This window comes from Culex pipiens, chromosome 3, assembly GCF_016801865.2.
Source record: "Culex pipiens pallens isolate TS chromosome 3, TS_CPP_V2, whole genome shotgun sequence".
Lineage (NCBI taxonomy): Eukaryota > Metazoa > Arthropoda > Insecta > Diptera > Culicidae > Culex > Culex pipiens.
This window is the reverse complement of record NC_068939.1, coordinates 138,343,438-138,363,970: the sequence shown is the minus strand read 5'-3', so window position 1 is coordinate 138,363,970 and position 20,533 is coordinate 138,343,438. Positions and strand designations below refer to the sequence as shown.

At 35.0% G+C, this 20,533-nt stretch overlaps 1 protein-coding gene across 28 annotated transcripts in view; it reads right to left on the bottom strand.

The window, feature by feature from the left end:
• LOC120417323 (voltage-dependent calcium channel type A subunit alpha-1) overlaps positions 1 to 20,533 on the bottom strand; it is a 203,129-nt gene that overhangs the window by 37,120 nt on the left and 145,476 nt on the right. For 17 of the 28 annotated variants that reach the window (XM_052710684.1, XM_052710694.1, XM_052710695.1 and 14 more), the window contains one exon: positions 20,364 to 20,405. The exons of 3 other annotated variants lie outside the window; for them this stretch is intronic. In XM_052710684.1, coding sequence (XP_052566644.1) covers positions 20,364 to 20,405 — 42 coding nt within the window. Of the gene's footprint in view, positions 1 to 1,497; positions 1,834 to 2,059; positions 2,079 to 12,329; positions 12,570 to 14,639; positions 15,279 to 20,363; positions 20,406 to 20,533 lie in introns of those variants that run through there. 8 more of the 28 variants (XM_052710701.1, XM_052710697.1, XM_052710698.1 and 5 more) reach the window with 8 other exon arrangements.

Below are 20,533 nucleotides of genomic sequence, written 5' to 3'. Positions count from 1 at the left end.
GATGTACATTGGAATTCCATAAAAGTTCAAAATATTTTTAAACGAGCCCAAATATGCTTAATATCAATGCAGAATATGTCATTTTAGACTGTTTTCAGTTGATTAGACTTCTTTTTTCACCAGTGATGGAATGATCATCAAAAAAAAAATCATTGGACATTCATCAAGAGAAAAAATCCGAAGGGAGCATGGCTTTCCTCTCTCGCGCAAGAAAGATCGGTAAAAGGAATCTAAAAAAATCGTCATCTTGACTATTCGGCGGAACATCTTTTGCACTACACTAAAACCCCCGATTACGCTCAGGCGTTACGCTTTGTATTTCGTCGATTTCTCTGAAACGACGCAACATTTTTGCAATCTTTTTAAAGCAAGTTATACGTCTTGTAAAGATCTACAAATTGATTTCAAAAGAATGTAGAAACATTACACTGTTTTCGAGAAATCAACCTAACAAAAAGCGTAACGCCTGAGCGTAATCGGGGGTTTTAGTGTACTACACTTGCAAGTGTAACGTCACACGTCGAAAAATGACCTGTCATATTGTGTAGATGGGCAATGTTTGTAAACAAAGTGAAATAAATATTTTTGAGTGTTGCTAACAAGGAAATTCACAAAAAATCATCAGCAGATTGATTTTCTTGGAGAATTTCGGGAGCGATTTTCTTTTGCGTGATTTGCCTCCTCTCTTTCTTTAGCGGGTGAAGAAAGTTCGCAAGCGAAGTTGATTTTTTTGCGATCATTCTATCCCTGATTTCCATTGAAATTTTCAAGTTTTTTGAAAAAGAATATTTTTTGGCCCCCTGATTTTTCGGACCAATTTTGAAGGGGCGTTTATTGAAAACATAAAATATTAATGTTATTTTGTGATTGTTGATATACTCAAAAGTATTTTTTATAATCTCAGTTGGAAAATATCAGTTTGTTACTTTACCGGTGTTTATATTTTTACAAAACTTAAAAAAAAAACAGATTATTATCGAAGATAAAAATTAATCTTTTTTTAACAATATAAGATGGTGAGTAAGAAGTGAGGGATAGGATGTTATTAGGGACTCTTGTTTGTTGTATTTATATTTAAAATTTATTTTACTACATGATGCTGAGTTTCAAAAAAGCAAAAAAAAACTTTATTTTGCAACATTCAAATTTAATGTTAAAATATTCCGAAAAATTGATTTGAAGTATATCAAACTATTTCTATCCAGCTTCTTGTTTTTAAGTCTTCGAGAAGAGCCGGTATGGTTGTAATTTAATCCATCGTTAACCCCATTTATGTAAACACAACTTCACAATAAAACAGCTAATACACTACGAAAACAACTAACTAAAAGTTTAGCGTACTCCATAGTACAGCAATAAATGCCCGATAACGTTGCTCTTTATGTTGATTATGTGTAATGACCAAAGCTCTTATCGAGCGTCACAAATGAACCTATCGTTCAATAAGCTAGAATTTTTAAATAACAACAGATTTAACAAACTAAAAAAAAAAAAATACGACATACTCATCGGAATCATTTGAACCACAAATCAACTTTAACAGTTGATTGCATTCTTTTGTTTTTTTTTTCTTTAAAAAATAGATTCACAGTTAAATAACAACAACACATCGATAAAACGAGTAAAACCAAATACATTAGGGGGGTTAACCGTTCAACAGCTGTTAATCGAACTGAAAACGTGTGGGAGGCAACATCTTCCCATCGAAATCTCTCAAATTTTAACGAAACACAGGTGGGGAGCGGGGGGAGTACAACAAACGCGTATGGTGTTGGTTTTTTGATTGTTTGTTGTTTGGTTACCAGTTTTGAACGAGACATCACCTTTCTGCTCCTAAAAGAGACGGGCGGCGGGACACACGCCAAGTGTCGAGGGGGGGGAAACAATGAAAAGAAAGGAAGAATGAAGATAACGTAAAGTTTTTCGGTATAAAACACAAATACACGACACATATAATTGAAATAGTTTCGAAGATCAAACGTATTTCGATGCCGATGTGCTTTCTTGTACTAAGCTTGCTGGAATTCCTATCTAGATATGTTAGAACAAGAAAGCACACGGGCATCAATTTGTTATTGCTTGCAGTGAATTCTTTAGTGCGAAGTTGTTTGTATCAACCCGAGCATGGGTAAATAACAAGGAAAATGCGTAATAATATCTTTCACTGGTATCAATACCAAATTTTGGTATTCTGGACCCTTTAAAAGCAAAATTTGGTATCATACCAATTTATGGTATTGTTTTGATATTGCAAAATTGCAGAATTTGTCAATGGTCGGACACCACATTTTGGTATTCTTTTGGTATTACAGTATATAACTATGGGAAAATTTTGACTAATTTTGACAAAATAATTAATTTTGCGCTAAAAAGATGTATCAAAACGAATGCTTTCATTAAAAACTGCAAATTTTAAACTTGATTTTATTTTTTTTTTGAGATACCCCCTAAAAAAATTACTTGAAATTGTGGAAAAAAAATAAAGTCAGGATACCACATTTTGGTATTTTTTTGGTATTAAAGTGTTTTATCAAATTCCTCTGAAACCATGGGAAAATTTTGACCATTTTGACAAGATAATTAATTTTGCGCTAAAATGACTTGAAACCCAAAAATGTTCAAGCTGATGTTCAATTTTATGGATACACCCGCTAAGAAAATTTGTAACCAAATACTTTGGAAAACGAGTCAACCGTCAGATTATTGAATTTTGGCGAATTTCAATCCAGTTTCATTTTAATAGCTTTTATTTTTCAACCTTGTTATTTTTCAGAAGCTTCAAGAACTTCAAGCTCAAGCCGTTCATCAATGGCAAATGTATTCGATGTGGTGAAGAATATCACTAAGAACAACATGAAATCATCAGGTGAGTAGATTCTGCTGCTGCATATGGATCATTTTCGTTTTTTTTCACAAACTGCAACTGCTGCACTAAAAAATGGCATGAAAATATCAAATTTTGGTATTACTTGTGCAAAAACCAGCGACCAAAATGTGGTTGCCCAGTAATAGATGGTAAAATACCATGAAATCATACCAAAATCATGTATGTGGAAGACCACAGGAATACCAAAATCTGATTTTCCAAGGGCGCGGGAATACCTAAAAATAAAACCATGGCAATCCCAAGTTTTGGTATTCAATCAATGTTCAATAATCCAGAAGACCTCAACTTGGTATCGAAATGGTTTTATTTTGTGGTATTATTTTACCCTTGGAATAACATGGTTTGGTATTGTTGTGCCCTTGCACATACCGGCCCCGAGCAGGGGTAAATAACAAGGGAAATGCGTAATGATACCTTTCTCTGGAATTAATAACACATTTTAAAATTCCTGAACTCTTCGCAACTTGTCTGAAGGATGATGCAAGAGCAAATTTTTGTATCAAACCAATTTATGGTATTATTACGATATGGCAAAATAGAGGTATTTTTTAGGCAATACATTGTATTATCAAATTCCACTAAAAATATATGAAAATTTTGAGTAATTTTAACAAGGTCATTAGTTTTGCGGTGAAATGATGTCTCAAAGCAAATGCCTTAATTAAAAACCAAAATTTTCAAAGCTGATATTTTTAATGATTGATATTCCCCTCAAGGAAGTTTATAAAATTAATTAAATTTCTCTACGTCGGAATACGAAATATTGGTATGTATTTTTGCGGTATTTTTTTTCAAATTTCTTAACAAAAAAAACACATATTTTTTTCTAATGATCTATGAGTCATTTAATAATTTTCTTGAAACTTTTGGTGAACTTGTATCATGTTTATTTTAATAACATTTATTTTTTAATCGCTTGGTAATTTCCAGATGCTAAGCCAAGAAAGAACTTCAAACGTATGCTTTTCAACACTGACAGATGTATTCGATGTGGCGAAGAATATCACTGAGAACAACATAGAATCATCAGGTGAGTTGATTTTTTTGTTGCATATCGAGCATTTCGATATCATTTCTGGTTTTTTTCACTGGCTTCGAAATAAACTGCTGGACAAAGATAAGTGGAATGAAACACCAACTTTTGGTATTATTGTGTCAAATAACAGCGACCAAACTGTGCCCTTGGTTGCCCAGTAATAGAAAGTAAAATACCATGAAATCAAACCAAACTTTGTCTATGGAAAACCACAGAAATTCCAATATTTGAAATCCTGAAAGTTTTGGTATTCAAGCAATGTTCCAAAATCCAGAATATTTCAACTTGAAAATGACATGGTTTTAATTTGTGGTATTATTTTACCCTTGGTATAACATGTTTTGGTATTCGCATGGTTTTCCACAAATAAGATTATGGCCGCTTTTATTGGGCCAAGTAATACCAAAATTTAATATTACCATGTTATTTTCCCCTGCTTGGGATATAAGGAATCATAAGAGTGAGCAAGACGAAAAGTGTTGCCAGTTCACCAGATAAATCTAGATAGAAAGATTTGTCCAGTTTCAGTCGGAATAAAGATTGACTTTTCTCTATCACTACTACAGCCAATTTGGAGCACATTTTTCATTAAAACTAACTCGATCAAATTGAAACAAGTATATAACAGATGTATATTACAATTGTTCCTCTAAGCAAAATTAAAAAAAGGTGCAGGTGGTTATGTTACACATGACCAGTATGACAAAGAACTTTGCAAGATGATTGTTGAAATTTTCGATTAGAATGTCTGGTCCAAATTTCCCCATGATTCCCATATAATTACGTCCTATCAAACTAAGGGGACGGAAATTGCAAGTGGAGCTGAAATAGAATTCATGGTGAAATCAATCGACTTTCACTCACCACTCGAAAGTTACCAAGATGCTGAAATGTTTTTGCAAGGCTGTTGCAAGTAATCGGCGGCAGGAAAGTAAATTTTAACAGCATCATTAAAACTGCCCTTTTCAGGGTTCTAATTGATTACAAAATAGTTATTTTAAATTTCCAGAAACAGAAACAGCGGTACAAAAACAATGCATCGCAGCAATCTATTTATTACTTCAATTTATTTTTACTGCTTAGCTTTAGATAATGGCCAAATGCAACTTTTCATGTCCAGTATCGGAAACCATAAAGTTTGATACCCATATTGCCCCAACTCTTATGGTTCGGCAAATGTCCCCCCCCCCATCAGAACATCCGCGGAGCCTCCGGCCATTCTGGATTGTGGCCACTACTGCTGAAATGTCAAATTTCATGACCATTATCAAAAACCATAAAGTTTGATACCCATATTGCCCCAACTCCGGCCACTCCGGATAGTGGCCACTACTGCCGAAATGTCAAATTTCATGTCCAGTATCGTAAACCATAAAGTTTGATACCCATATTGCCCCAACTCTTATGGTTCCGCAAATGTCCCCTTATCGGAACATCCCCGGGGCCTGCGGCCACTCCAGCTGGTGGCCACTACTGCCGAAATGTCAAATTTCATGTCCAGTGTGGTAATCACCACCACTACATTCCCAAGTTACATGCTAAACAGAACGACCGTTGGGTCTCTGTTTTGTATCGTCCTTCGCTACACGCACTTAATGCGTGTAGACGATGCGCATGAGCATGTGGCCTGGAAATGCAGGATGTAACCGTAATAAAGTTTTATTACGGTTCGTCTAGCGTCGGCGTGGGATTAGGACTCCCGCCAACATTTAGGGTTAGAAGTCGGTTCTCGGGTAGCAGGTAGAGAACCGACTCTAGAAACGTAAGTTACAAGGAAATAAACGACAGTCTATAGTCAGAATCCAAAGAGTACACATCGTCTAAATATCACAGCCGTAAAGGACTGGCCATGCCGGCCGGTCCTAGCCTCCACATTGGTGGCAGCGGTAATCGTGAAAAGCGATTTTAAAAGTCGCAGAGAAAAATCTAAAAAAACTGAGGCAACGGCTGTTCAGGCAACAATCATTGTTGTTGAGTGAAGATGTGTTAAACAAATGAACAATTTAGAAAACATTTAAACAATTAGTGCATTCAAAAGAAACAGTGTATGCTTTCTTCATCATTGTTCGGCGGAAATGAAAATCTGAATTGGGAATCGTGTTTCGTGAAAAAAAAAAAGTTGGTGATGTAATGCATTAACCAAAATGATGCTTAGAGAAGATCGTTACGTGCAAAAACAAGCCGCAGTCCAGCAAGGAGATGTTCGTGTTGCTACAACCGTCGGCGATCGTACCAAGTGAATGATGTATAAAATCAAGAGGCAGTTTTGGACCAAGCACAATGTCAGAGGATCGTGCAGCAGGTCAACCATCTAGTTAAGTACCAGCAACTCTAATTAATCATCGCAGAAAGATCACAACATCGTCTGGCGTCAAATCATCGATCAAAAACTGGTCAGTACGGACAACTTCAGAATCAGTGCGTAATAGATACGTTAAAAATTATAACTAGAACGTTTAGTTTCATATTATTTGTAACAGTTCTAATTATACTTTCTAAGTACATGCGTTTTTTTTTTGTCAAAAAGTTGTTATCAAGAAAAAGATAGGATGATCAAATAAAGTGTTAAAAAATGAGAAGGTATTAGCTACAATTGTAAAAAAAAGTGCTTCGAAAAATTTAAACATTGGTTAATTTGACAACCGTAATAGCGTCAATACGAATGCAATCATTGTTTATTATCAAATCAATTATTGAATCCAAATTCTTAACAAACAAATAAATGGTTCGAAACGCCTAAGCGAAGAAAAATGCAGTTTAAAAAAGAAACAAAAATTGTGGCAAAATGAAAACCGCGTTATTTTTTGTAGCAGTTCTAAAACAAACTACGAAACTAAAAAAAAAAGCAAAAGAAATTCTATGCATTTTAGGTATTTTATGTTCACATCAATGTTTGAATAGTTCAGTATAAAACAAAAAAATAATGCATTTAGATGTTAAAAGTTATTGTTAGAAAAAGCAATTCTTGCATTGGTCTTCAATTAAATATGAAATTTAGAAGCAAGTAGCACAAGTAAATTCTTGTTACAAATGTAATCGTTCTGGTTGTACTTAAAAAGCAATTTTATGTTTTACTATTTTTTTGTTTGTTTCCCGAAATCAATTTTTCATTAATAATTCGGCATGGCATCAAATCATGGACGAGTAAATCTCGCCTGAATATGCGTAAGACCAATGTCCTTATTTTGTTTAACTAATCGTCAATGTACGATAGTAGTATTCGACAGGCGGGTTGTGCGATCAGGTAAAATCCTGGCAAAAATGCAGACACACCTTATAATAAAAGGTCCCTGAGCTTTCGCACGATGGTGTCCTAGTCAAGAAAAAACTGACCTAAAATGTTAAATGATATTTTGTTGAGGCAAAACTTTCATAAACAAATGGCTCAGTATAGATAAAGAAAATGATTTCGGATCTCAATTATTTGTAGTTTTTTTTTTATACCTAAATCATGGGGGAGAGGGGACTTCAGAGCCAAGTTACGTTCAAGGCTTGCTCTGAGTCTTTTCTTTCTTTCTTCTTCTTTTTGAAGACAATCAGAACAGATTCGTTTAACAACATTTGGTATCAAAGTAGAAAAAAAAGTAAAAGACTTTTTTTGTTTATAGGGGTGAGTGATGTGGTAATCACCACCACTACATTCCCAAGTTACATGCTAAACAGAACGACCGTTGGGTCTCTGTTTTGTATCGTCCTTCGCTACACGCACTTAATGCGTGTAGACGATGCGCATGAGCATGTGGCTTGGAAATGCAGGATGTAACCGTAATAAAGTTTTATTACGGTTCGTCTAGCGTCGGCGTGGGATTAGGACTCCCGCCGACATTTAGGGTTAGAAGTCGGTTCTCGGGTAGCAGGTAGAGAACCGACTCTAGAAACGTAAGTTACAAAGAAATAAACGACAGTCTATAGTCAGAATCCAAAGAGTACACATCGTCTAAATATCACAGCCGTAAAGGACTGGCCATGCCGGCCGGTCCTAGCCTCCACACCAGTATCTAAATCTCTAAAGTTTGATACCCATATTGCCCGAACTCTTATGGTTCCGCAAATGTCCCCTTATCGGAACATCCCCGGGGCCTGCGGCCACTCCGGATTGTGGCCACTACTGCCAAAATGTCAAATTTCATGTCCAGTATCAAAATCCCTAAAGTTTGATACCCATATTGCCCGAACTCTTATGGTTCCGCAAATGTCCCCTTATCGGAACATCCCCGGGGCCTGCGGCCACTCCAGATTGTGGCCACTACTGCCGAAATGTCAAATTTCATGTCCAGTATCTAAATCTCTAAAGTTTGATACCCATCAGGGCTGCGGAGTCGGGTCATAATTCAAGCGACTCCGACTCCGACTCCGGCTTTCTGGGTTAAGCCGACTCCGACTCCGACTCCGGCTCCGGCTTTCCACAAATTGATGACTCCGGCTCCGACTCCGACTCCGGCCTTCCAACTCTATCCGACTCCGACTCCGACTCCGACTCCAGCTTTCCACAAATTGTTGACTCCGGCTCCGATTCCGACTCCGACACCTAATCTGTATTTAAAATATTTTAAAAATTTTAATTAATCACATCACTCACATTTCAGTTCACACTTGCGCGAATACTGTAAACCGGGGTGACATTTATGTTCGGGGGGTTTCTCAAAATTATAAAAACGAATTATTTATACAAACAGAATGGTATGGAACCATACTAAGCTTGGTAGATAAGTGCTCGTTGTTCTATGTTACATGTTTTCAGCGTTATTGAAACAAAAATCATAAATATCTTCAGATTCAATCCCATTTTCAGCATAACAATTTTCTAAATAAATTTAAATTTTGTTGTTTGAAAAATTGGAACTTTTTATTCAACTACTTTAAATTTACATTCCTTTTTTTAAGTTTATATGCTAGGTATACTAATTTTTAATTATACTTTTTTATGAAATATTAAAAGAAAGTTAGCCTACATGATCGAATTGACATATAAAATTAATTTGCATAATTTTAGGCTGAAATTTTAAAGAAACACAGTAACTATCAAAGATACCCTGGTTTTGAAATAGACAATTTTCAAAATCACTATTTTTTAAAGCTCTTTTGAATTTATTTCAGAAGACGTACATGGAAATTGTGTGATCCAGCCCAGTACACACTTTAAACATATAATTCATGAGAAAATTCTAAAATTTTAAAAATAAATTAAAATTATATCAATTCTATCACCCCTATTTAAGGTATTTGAAAAAATTAGACTTGTTCAACGATATTTTTAAGGATCCACTACACGCAAACATTTTTTGCTTCGACTTTTTTACGGAAATTGTCATAATTCTGAATAGAAAACAGTTAGAGTCCCACTTTTTTGTATTAAGTCCTGCACAAAAGTTATGCAAAGTTAACAAGACCTAAACTGATCTGATTGTTTCAATAGTTTCTTCAAAAAGCCCCAAAAAATACTTGCAAAAATCTTGTTTACTTTGCATAACATTTCTACAAGACCTAATGCAAAAAGTGGGACTCTAACTGTTTTCTTTTAAAAGTTATGACAATTTCCGTAAAAAAGTCGAAGCAAAAAATGTTGGCGTGTAGTGGATCCTTAAGGATCAACACTTTAAGAGAAATTGTAAACATTGAGGTAATCGATTTATCTTATAAATTCAATGATTATTTCAAAATTAGTTGCAACTTATTTTCGATATTTTGTGTTTGTTTTAAATGTTTTCAGCACGACACTTTGATTTATTTTTATTTACATACAAAATGAGCATGTTGCGTTCCAAGAAAAAGATTGATATACTGCCCATGTTCACATAAATGTCCCATATGTAAAAACAGCAAGCTGAGAAAAACGCGTTTCTGATTTCTAGAACAAAGTACTGGATGTTATAGGCTCTTTTGAAAGAGCTCACGATTTTAAACCAAACTGCATCAATATCTCAAAAACGATGAAAATGCATATGGGACATTTATGCGTTCAGGGGCATTTTAATAGTTGATAATTTATTAGTAGAGTTATAATATCAATTTTACAAATGTTTTTTAAACATATTTTTTTCGTTAGTACCGATAGTGAACCTTTATTTTCCTATTAAAAAAAAAGGATCTACTTAAAATCTTAGCAATTATATGGTAATATATTGACATTTAGTTGAATTAAAAGTTTGCAAAATTAAGATTTGATAAGTTTTATATAGAATTTCCAGAGTTATATAAACTTTTATACTATGTAGTTAGTAAACTTTATATTCAATCCAAATTATTTTATATCGGTCAAAGATGCCAATTTGGAGTTGGGGGCTGGATTTATGGTGATTTGTCAACAAATAACTTTGTTTATGTTAATTTTCGAAAGGTGTACAAACTTTTTTAGCACCTTTTTTGATTTTTGTAATAGTATTTGTTATAGAACTTTTTATAGAAGTCATCTTTTCATGAGCTTTTTGTAGCAAAATGTTCGGCATGAGTTTCTGAATAAAACGTAGTACAAGGTTTTTGTCAAACTTTGAATTGTTTACATGTTTCATCACAAAATGCGCATAGGGCCCAAGGGGTGTAAATACTTTTTTTATATTCTTAGTGAAATAACACAATAAGAGCTTTTCAATCACAATAAAAATGCTTCAAAAACAATATGACATCTGATAAATATCTTGATAAAAAATAAAGAGAATGACCGGCCCGTGGCTTAATGGCTACGGCTCCCGCCTCATAAGCGGAATGAAAAATGAAAAAAATTGTCAACGCAGTGCACGCGATTCAATAAATAAATTTTAAAAATTGGAAATTAGCCTGAAATATGACAAATATTGAACAATAATTAAGTTCATAAATTATATAAAATATATTGATAACTCCGACTCCAGCTCCGACTCCGGGTCTATCAGAAATTTACGACTCCGGCTCCGACTCCGACTCCAGCTCATAAAATTTAGCCGACTCCGACTCCGACTCCGACTCCAGCTATTCGAGTTTTGACGACTCCGACTCCGACTCCGACTCCAGGTCCCCAAAAAGACCCGACTCCACCGACTCCGGCTCCGACTCCGACTCCGACTCCACAGCCCTGATACCCATATTGCCCGAACTCTTATGGTTCCGCAAATGTCCCCTTATCGGAACATCCCCGGGGCCTGCGGCCACTCCGGATTGTGGCCACTGCTGCCGAAATGTCAAATTTCATGTCCAGTATCAAAAACCATAAAGTTTTATACCCATATTGCCCCAACTCTTAACGTTCGGAAAATTTTCCCTCATCGGAACACCCCCCGGGGACTCGGGCCCCTCCGAATTGTGGCCACTAGGTGTAAGCAAACTCGTGTAGGGCGACAGGTAGCTGCACTGCAGAAACCAGATGCACACAAATGAAGCTATCCAACCCGCGTTTGTGTGTATGCGTAATTCGGTGCTCTTTCAAGCACCAAACATGCCTCTCGATTTCCCTTCCGCACACACAAACACTCACTACCGTACTCAACCAGATTTTTGAAGAATACTCTTTCGTGTGAATTGGCTCTGAAAAGGGCCATTTTTACGTCCTATGACGTTGATAAAACCATGCGATGATGACACTCCAAGTTGATGGCAATTTTCCCTCCCGCGCCTGCTCTGCCTCTCTTTCCAGAACAATTCTCTCCTTCCTCTCGGCGGCTCTGCTGTGCTGCTGCTGCTTCTCGATCCTCCTCGTGCAAAGTTTCGGACTTGTTTGAGCTTCGACCGGTGGCGCGGCGCTCTTTTATAACCTCGCTTGGCTGTGACGGCTCGACGCTTTCGAAGCAGTGGCAGAGAGCAAAATTTGCTAAGTGCTAGATACTTGAATCTGATTAATGTGTTCGGGAAAGGTTGCGCTCAACCAATCAGCGACCGGGATTACTCCGGTCTGATTTTTTATTTTCGTCTTAACTTTTAAGTACTTTAACAAAGTTTTATCAACTTTACGAGGTAGTCTACTTGTACTTTAAGACTTCCTCTTTCGTTTGGTGGGTAAAACATAAAGATTGTTTGAATGGGGGGGAAGATATAAGCATTTGAAAGACGACACAAATCGTTACACTTTCGCATCGCGAAATTTTGGATTGACACCCGTAGACAGTGCCCTTAGGAAAAAGTTCTTTGTCAAAACAATGTGTTAAAATGTGTTGAGTTGGTGTCACCAAAGACTCCACAAATTTGACCAACGAAGCACGTTTTCTGCACAAACTTGATGGGTATCGAAAATTTCATTGGTTTTGATTTTTGGACATCTTGATGTAAAAGTGGTCTGTTTTGTCTTTTTAAAATGTTAGACGAGTTTTGGAAATTTTGGTCATATCCATGGTTATCATGGTAATCCTGCCAAAGAATTCACTGCCTGCAATAAACTCAACGCTTTAACAACTAGATTCAGATAAAAAGAACACCTCAAGTGGCACCACGCCACAAAACCTACCTGAAGGACCGCTTGCGCATCGTGCTCCGGCGGGCCAGGTTCGCCAGGGTGCCGCCCTCGTGGTCCTCGGTGGCCGGTCCGTTGCCGGCGTGGTTCCCGTTCGGCTGCTGCACGTACAGCAGGTGCGTCTGCGAGTTGACGCCCTCGCCGTTATCGATGCTCACCGAGCCGGTCCGGGAACCGCTCGTCTTATCCAGGGCGGCCATGTCCAGGATCGCGTTGAAGAGCGATGGCTTCTGCGGGGCCGTTTGATGTTTGTTTTTTTTTTTTTCGAGCGTTTGGAGGGACGTTTTTGATTTTTTTTTGTTGGGTTTGTGCATTTTTTTTGGGTTGTGGTGATGGTTGTATTGTTGGTGGGCGTGGTCCAGATGATTTCATACACACACGCGCGCACGTGGTTGCAAGTGTGGTGGATTTAGATGCGATTTTGTTTGGTTTACAGTAGTTTAGTATTTTTTTGAGTTAAATTTAGCGGAAGCGAGTCAAAATCGAAGCATAAAACAAACAAACAAAATATATGAAATAGTTTATAAAAAAGTTTAAGGCATATGCATTAAAAAAGTTGGAAAGTTCATTGTACAAACCGGTAACGAATACGGAAGTTGATGCAATGTCAAACTGATTAATCAGGAAATGACAACCAAATTCTCATTTCGTTACCACTAGATAAATTCAAATCAGTCTGCAAGGTTATGCGATGTTTTTTAACTAGCATCTGATTTGAATTTATAAATATGTGTAAATTTAGCTTATTTACAGTTTAGTGAATTGGTTAAAACAAAATAAAATGTATTTATAAAAAAGTCAAAACCGTGTGTAGATCAAAACTGGATTCATGAAAAAACATGCAATTTGAGTGAAAATTTATTATTTTGAAAAAATCTATTAAAAGTTTCTAATCCAGACCAATCGGCATGCATTCCAGTGACTGTATATAAATATTTGCTCATGAAAAAGAGAGTTAAGACAAAAATATCTGTATTTACAAAGGTTGTGATTGATCGATCAAGTGTATTGAAATTTGTGTAGTTTTTTTTTATTTGTGTGAATTCATTTGTGTATGTTCTCTGTCCTATACTGCTACGACGGCGACGATGAAGCAAGAGGAAAATTTGCCTAAGTTGGCTAGTAGAGTGAAACTATAGAAGCTGTGAAATTAAATTTAACTAAAAATAGCTGGACGGCACAAAACTGAAAAGAATACTAAAAAAAGCAGATTTTGACTACAACCTGTTTGCTACATTTTCTAAAACCTAGAAAGCAATGGGTGGTGGACACACTACCGGATGAATTGCTATTGCAGATTAAATATAGGACAAGTCGGTTCCAATTAAAAGGTTTTTTGTCAGTTTCAGGTTAGCCTTTTGCAGCATTATTTACTGGACTGGCATTTTATTAACAAATTACTTCTGCCAATTTTTTGAATTTAAATTAATTAATTGAATTCTGGTTTTTATTTGAATATCTGTACAAGTGGCAACACTGGATTCTGCAGAAAACATCAACAATGAGAGCCAAATGAATCTCGTTTTCTCTCGCTCATGCTGATCGACCTCGTGAAATCGCGACAAGAGCGAAAGAGAGTGTTATCTTGAGAGCGGGAGAGAACAGCTCGTCCCAATTCTCGTCCACTTGTAACGTTACGTCAAACTGCGTGTCTCATCGAATCCAAGAAATGCAAAAATTCTTACTTTTTTATCTTTTTAACTTCTTCCCTCAATCGTTTATCCATAGTGAAGTTGTCATCGCTGATAAAAAAAACAGCGCTTGTTCTTTTTCGTTTCATACAACGTGTTCTTACTTTCTAGTGAGCATCGTGAGATATTTTATGCGGTGAGAATGACAAGAAAAGTCAAAGTTGGAGAGTTTTGTAGATTTGGTGCGCAAAAAAGAGAGCTTCCGACAACAAAGCTTGTTTGCAACTTGGTTTGTTGATTGCTGTTGTCGAATGTTGACAAAGTTGTACGGTTTTTGTTTAGTGTGAAAGCCAATTTACAGACACTTGTAGGTGTTAACTTGGTTCTTATTTTTGAATTTGAACAATTTACAATTTGTTATAGTATTTAAAAGTTGCTTTTTGCACATTTGGCGTGTGAGTTTGAGCGAGTTGAAATCAACACTAGCTATTTTACATGAGCTGGGTTTCGAGCGCTAGCAGACTAGGAAATTTTAGAGAGTAAAAAACGATTGTTTGACTATTTTCAGTGAGTGGAGGAAAGATGGCGCTCGCTAACTACTTGAGATGGAGACACTAGCTAAGAACTAGGAGAGATCGAAAAGTAGTTTAAATTTTTGTAATAGTTTACCTAGTTAAAAACTCAACTCGATTAACAGCGATCTAGCCAACAAAGAAGTTCTACGATTGTACAGGAGACACAGCGCGCGAACGAGAGACGCTCTTGCAGAGGCTGCTGCTCTTTCCACTGCTCTCTTTCGCTCCCTCCGCTCCGCTCAACGGGATAGTTGTAGTGGTGGTAGCAGGTAGCAATAGCAGTAGTAGTAGTAGTAGTGATAGCAGTAAAAACTCGCAGAGATAGAGAGAGGGTGGGAAGAGAAATGGAGCACGACAGAGTGACAGATAGAACGGGAGAGCAACGACACACACGCAGCGCGCAACAGTTCTCTCTCTCTCTCTTTGGTTTTTTCGCTCTCTTTCCGGTGCAGTTTCGCTGAGCGAATGTCTCCCCCTCCCACTTGGAAATTGTTGGGACCTTGGGGGGTGTCGCCACGTGTCCGGCATCGTATGTTCACTTTTTTGTTTGTTGTTTTCAGTTGAGTTTGTTTTTTTGTTGTTGCAGTTGCAGTTTCGCGCTTGTTTGTTTTTTTTTGTCATTTATTTTTGGCAGGAAAATTGATCAACCCCGTTTGATTTTGCGTGTGATTTCTCAGTATCTTTGGTCAGGGCAACACGGTTTGACAGTTACAAAACGGATTGAAAAGGTGGTCTGGAAAAGATTTGTACACAGAAGGCTGTTTTTAGGATGGATGCGAGAAAACAAACTTTTTACAGCGATGATGAGGCAGAGAGAGAGAGGGAGTCGAGTAGGATGATGAGGTCGATTTTTGATGATTTTTTTTTATATAGAAAATTACTGGCATTCATGTTGTTTCAAGTCGCAAATAACACGATTGTTTTTACCACCAAAACCCAAAAATATAGATGTTATGAGGTCAACACGATATTTTGTCTCATTCTTTTATGAGATTTTTAGTTTTCTCTTTTATTCAATTATTAGACTAATTTTCCTAATTGTGTGCAAATGAAAAACGTTTCAATACGATCCACAAAAAAAAAACAATTTTAATGTTTTAAATAAGTTTTTTTTGATGTTTTATTGAAAGAGATTTATTTAAGCAAAAATGCAGTTTTCCATAAAAAACTTTAAAAAAAATTACAGCAATATTATTTTTTTATGAATATCAATCAAGATAATATTAACTTCAATACATTTAGAGGATGAATTTATGCAAATCAATGAAATGTCCAAAATGTTAGTGAGCGAAAAAAAGGTGTTAACAATCGACATATTGCAAAACATTTTTGTTTGTTTCAAGCAATTCAGAATCATACTTTTTTGTTTCCCGTTTCTTAGGACGCCTGTGAAAAGTTTCAGTGAAATGTTTCACGTTTTAGGCACTCATATTTTTATTTTATGTTATTTTTGGCATTGACTAACGCCTCCGAAAAAAAATGATAAGCTGATCTTCTCCCAGCTTAACACTCTAAACAGTTCCCATCCTTGCCTTGGTAAACAGTCTAACTATCAGGATATCGTAGCCAAATAAAATTACTATTACTATGAAACAAGATAAGGTGACCTGATTGAGAAGCGTCCGGGGATTCGAAGCATGACGCTATATTTTTTTTTTTAAATTGGGATCCAGAATTGCATTTTTTATTGAAAAAAAAACAACTATGTAGGCCACACAAAAACCATGCACTGTTTTGAAAAAAAAGTTTTTTCAATAGTGTTTAGAAAAATATTTACGTCCAAAAATCTTAGTTTAAATTCCGGGGTGACTTTGATAGTCATAGTTTTTCTTGTTAAAATCATATTTAAAATGTTCAAACTTTATTTGTACGTCAAATGTATCATCACCAAAGTATCTGATATAGTTAGTTAACAAAGTTTATATGCTTTTTAACAAAACACATATAAATTTCAGGTAAAATTGTCAAAAAGTCGGAATTTTGTCTGAAATTTGTTAAAACTAGATTTGTTTGTAAAATTTTCGATTTATATTGCATTTTATACTGAATTCGAAGCGCGAATCACAAGTTTTCATATTTTACATGAAATTTGTTATACTGAAATTGCCTATAAATTTGGAGATTTTTTTTTAATTGTGTTTTAAAAACACATATTATTTATTATTTGCAAACTTATTTAACCTACTCCTTGTGGAAAATTGTGAAATGCATTCCATTTTCCGATTAAAAATCATGTTTTTTGAGAAAATCATGACAATTTGAGAAGTTTAAATAATGACTTTCATCAACATTTTCTTAACTATAGTTAACTAACTTTTTAAACTTTTCAAAATTTTATGAAAAGTTCTTCTTCAGGTACTTTGAATACTTCTCTACCACGGTCAGTATGATTTTAAACCATTCCGCACGTATTTTAATTGTACTCTTCATTTTTCGGAAAAATTGTAAACCTATCAAAGTCACCCCGGTTATCAAAGTCACCCCGTTTTACGATACATTTAATTAAGTATATTTTTACTTTTTTATCCAATGGAATAGTTTCAATTGTTTAAAATCTAAAAAAAATGGGACAAAATGTCGAGTTTTTCTGATATTTACCGTAAAAGGTGGTGATATTGATAAATTTGAGATTTTTCCGCAAAATGAAGAGTACAAATTGAATAAGAAGAAATTTTCATGAAATTTGAAATAGTTTAAATAGTAAGTTAATTATAATTAAGAAAAAAATGATGAATAGCGTTATTTTAATATTTAATATTGCGCAATTCTCACTAACTTGGACTTCGCATTAAATTATTGCTATCGATCGCACTATTGTGACTTGTCAAACTGGCTTGGGAAATTTTAATGTTCTCAAAAAATGATCAAAGCGAGCAGATGTTGCTCACCTGTCAATCGCAATTTTAAAGTGCGAATGTCCAGTCTGGTGGAAACTGCGACTGGAAATGTAAATAAACAACTGCTGGTTGCCTAGTTTTTGGAAATTTTGTTGTCAAAAGTGCGGGCCAAATCCAAGTTACAGTGCAAGGATCAATAAGTGTCATAATTTTTTCAATGAGCATGATTTAGAATCGAAAAACGGAATGCATTTTCGAATTCTTTGGATAACTTTCCATTAGTAGAAGGAGAAGGAGAAAAAAAGTCTGTAAATAATAAATATAATGTGTTTTGAAATATCATTTTAAAATATCTTCAAATGTATAGGCATTTTCAATAGAACAAATTTCATATGAAATGTGAAAACTTTTGATTCGTGCTTTGAATTCATTGTAAAATGCAATATGAATCGAGAAAAACCTTAACAGTTGGAAAATATTCCGAAAAAAATTGAAATCCTATTAATGTCACCCTGATTTACGGTACTTAATTACCCCTATAGGGATAAAAAGCGAAAAAAGAGTATTTATTTTAAATGTTGAAGCCATTGTATTGTATCTTAAAATATTCAAAAACAAACTTGCAGGCCAAATTTTCTACAGGATTGCAAACGAAAAAAAAAATTGATTCTTTCTTATCGTTTTTTGTTAAATTTGACTCGTAAAAGAGAAAGGGATATTTACAAAATTTGAAAGTTGGCCGTTATTTTAATATTTTGAATAAAAAAGGATTGTTATTTGTACTTAAAATCTGTTTTACGTTTGGTAGAAATTTCGAAATTTTTGCGATAAAAATACTTTTTTCTGCACTGTACATCGGAATTCTAAGAAAAATCTAAAGATTTTTAAGCAAACCCAAACTATCTGCACATCATAATTAACGCAAAAAATGCATTTTAAAATTCTTGTTAGTTGATTGAACTTGTATTTCCTTTAAAAAATATATATTTTTTATACTCAATTTGTTTTATGGCAACTCAATCAAATTCAATTGACTCCATGAATAAAATTTTAAATATCCGAGCATTTTTAAATAATTTTTTAATAAGTTTTAAAAAGCCTTTTTGAATTTATATTATTAACCCTCTACTGCCCAATCTATTTTTTTGAATTTTTTTATTTTTCCCTTGTTCAGTAGGTCATTTTGGGCAACTTTTGTTCTACGAAAACTTTACTTCTCTTGTTTTATGTTTTTCTTGTTTCATTTTTAGTATTTTGATTTGCATTTATCTTGTTTAGTTTATGTTTGTTTTTGGTAGTATTTGGCCTATTCTACCACCTCTTATCATTACATCTAGCCTATCTATTTTTTTATGTTTTTACAGCCACTTTTTCAATTTTTTGCTTGTTTTCACATTTTCTGCCTAAAAATGGCACCATTATCATTTAAATTGTAAATAAATGTGTAGAGGCATAGTCTGGGTCACTAGAAAAATTACTGCATACTTCTTTTTACTTAAAATATAGGAAATGTTAGTAGAAAACACAGCCAAAGTTGACACCTAAAAAAATACATTTTTAAAAACATTGGCAAAGTCACATAAAACAAGTAAAACTTCCATCCCAAAAATTTTCTAAAATTTTAAGAGTTCTTCTTTCCAATGCTTCTTAAAGATCAAAAATTGGTTGAAAAATAGCCTCTGTTGTTTGAAGTATTAAATGTTGAAAATATCAAGGCAACATCGTATCAGCTGTTCATATTTTTTAAATTTAATTTTAATCAAGCTGTACTCTCTTTTATGAAATTGGCAGCGAATGCAATATAAACATGAATTTACAATTCTCCAAGTCAATTATTTCTTTTTTATTCTTAAGAATTTTCGACTTATTTGTTTGCAAAGTTTTTTTCTGGAAATAAACGGTTAAACTTACAAATATGTTTAAATAGTATGCTCTCGACCATTTCCTTTTTAATGAAAAAGTTAGACGACTTTTTCCTTAAAATCTACTCAAGTTATTCTAACCTTCTACAGATTTACCCTAGAAACACTCAAACAAGAAACTAATAGTGACAGTTGATGCTACCAAAACTACGATCTAGGAAAAACTAACAACGACAGATAATGACTAAAGGGAGGGTTTCCTAGACCAACACTACCACTTGCAGCAGTATTGGCCAGAGATTTCTGTCCGAAAAAAGTGCGCAAAAGTTTGCACTTGGTGTTTACTCGCACTCGGCCAAATCTAGCTTGGTTTTGTTTTTTTTTTTTGTCAAAATCTACAAAATTCTCCAACGTCTTCTCTTGGAATTTGCTTTTTGTTTTGGAACGGAGTTGTTTTTGGTCCTTCCGATTTTGGGGTTTTTCTAATTTGTATTTTTTTTTATTATGAACGAGTGAAGGAGATACAGACCACACTCTAGATCTGTATTGGGAGCTATGTGTTAATGTGTTGTGCTGTGAAGTCTAAATCATGTAATGTGTGAAGGTAAGATTTGTCTATTTTGAAGAAAAGGTTCAAAATCCTTCTAATAAACTACACAGAAATTGTGTTTACTTTTTTTTAAGTGTAAGGATTTGTAGTGTAAAAGTGTACTGAAAGGTGTAAGTTCATAAACGAAAGAAATAATTATAAAAGTTTCGTAAAAGTGTGCAAAACCTCGAAAACCTAAAACCTAGCTGCAAAGCAGCAAGTTGGCCGTTCCAACGGCTGTGGCACTCTCGCTATGGATCTATTCTAGAATCAGAAATTTTCAGCACAAGTAGTAAACTCAAGGGAAAGCTCAACTGGACGAAACTCAAAGGAGAAAACAACACACAACGCGAAACTGGAGGTTGAAAGAAATCGAAGAAGAAACGAAAGCGTTCGAAAATTTGAAGGAAGTTTTGGAAATTAAAGTCGAACAGAAAAATTCAAACGAAACCAACGCTCGACTGTTTGTAGCAGCGAATATCGAAAAAGGAGCAGTATTTTTTAAGGTTAAAAAAAGTGGTGAATAATACCGGCAGTCTGGCCGTGGGACTATTTTTGCTTGCATCTTGTGCCTGAAAGTACGAACGGCCGCGGTGTAACGAAATTGGCATTGAATTTGAGTGTTGAGTTGAATCATTTAAAAGTAGTCACTATGGGAAAGTATTGGTGTTGGATAACGCTACCTATCTTTAATAATGAT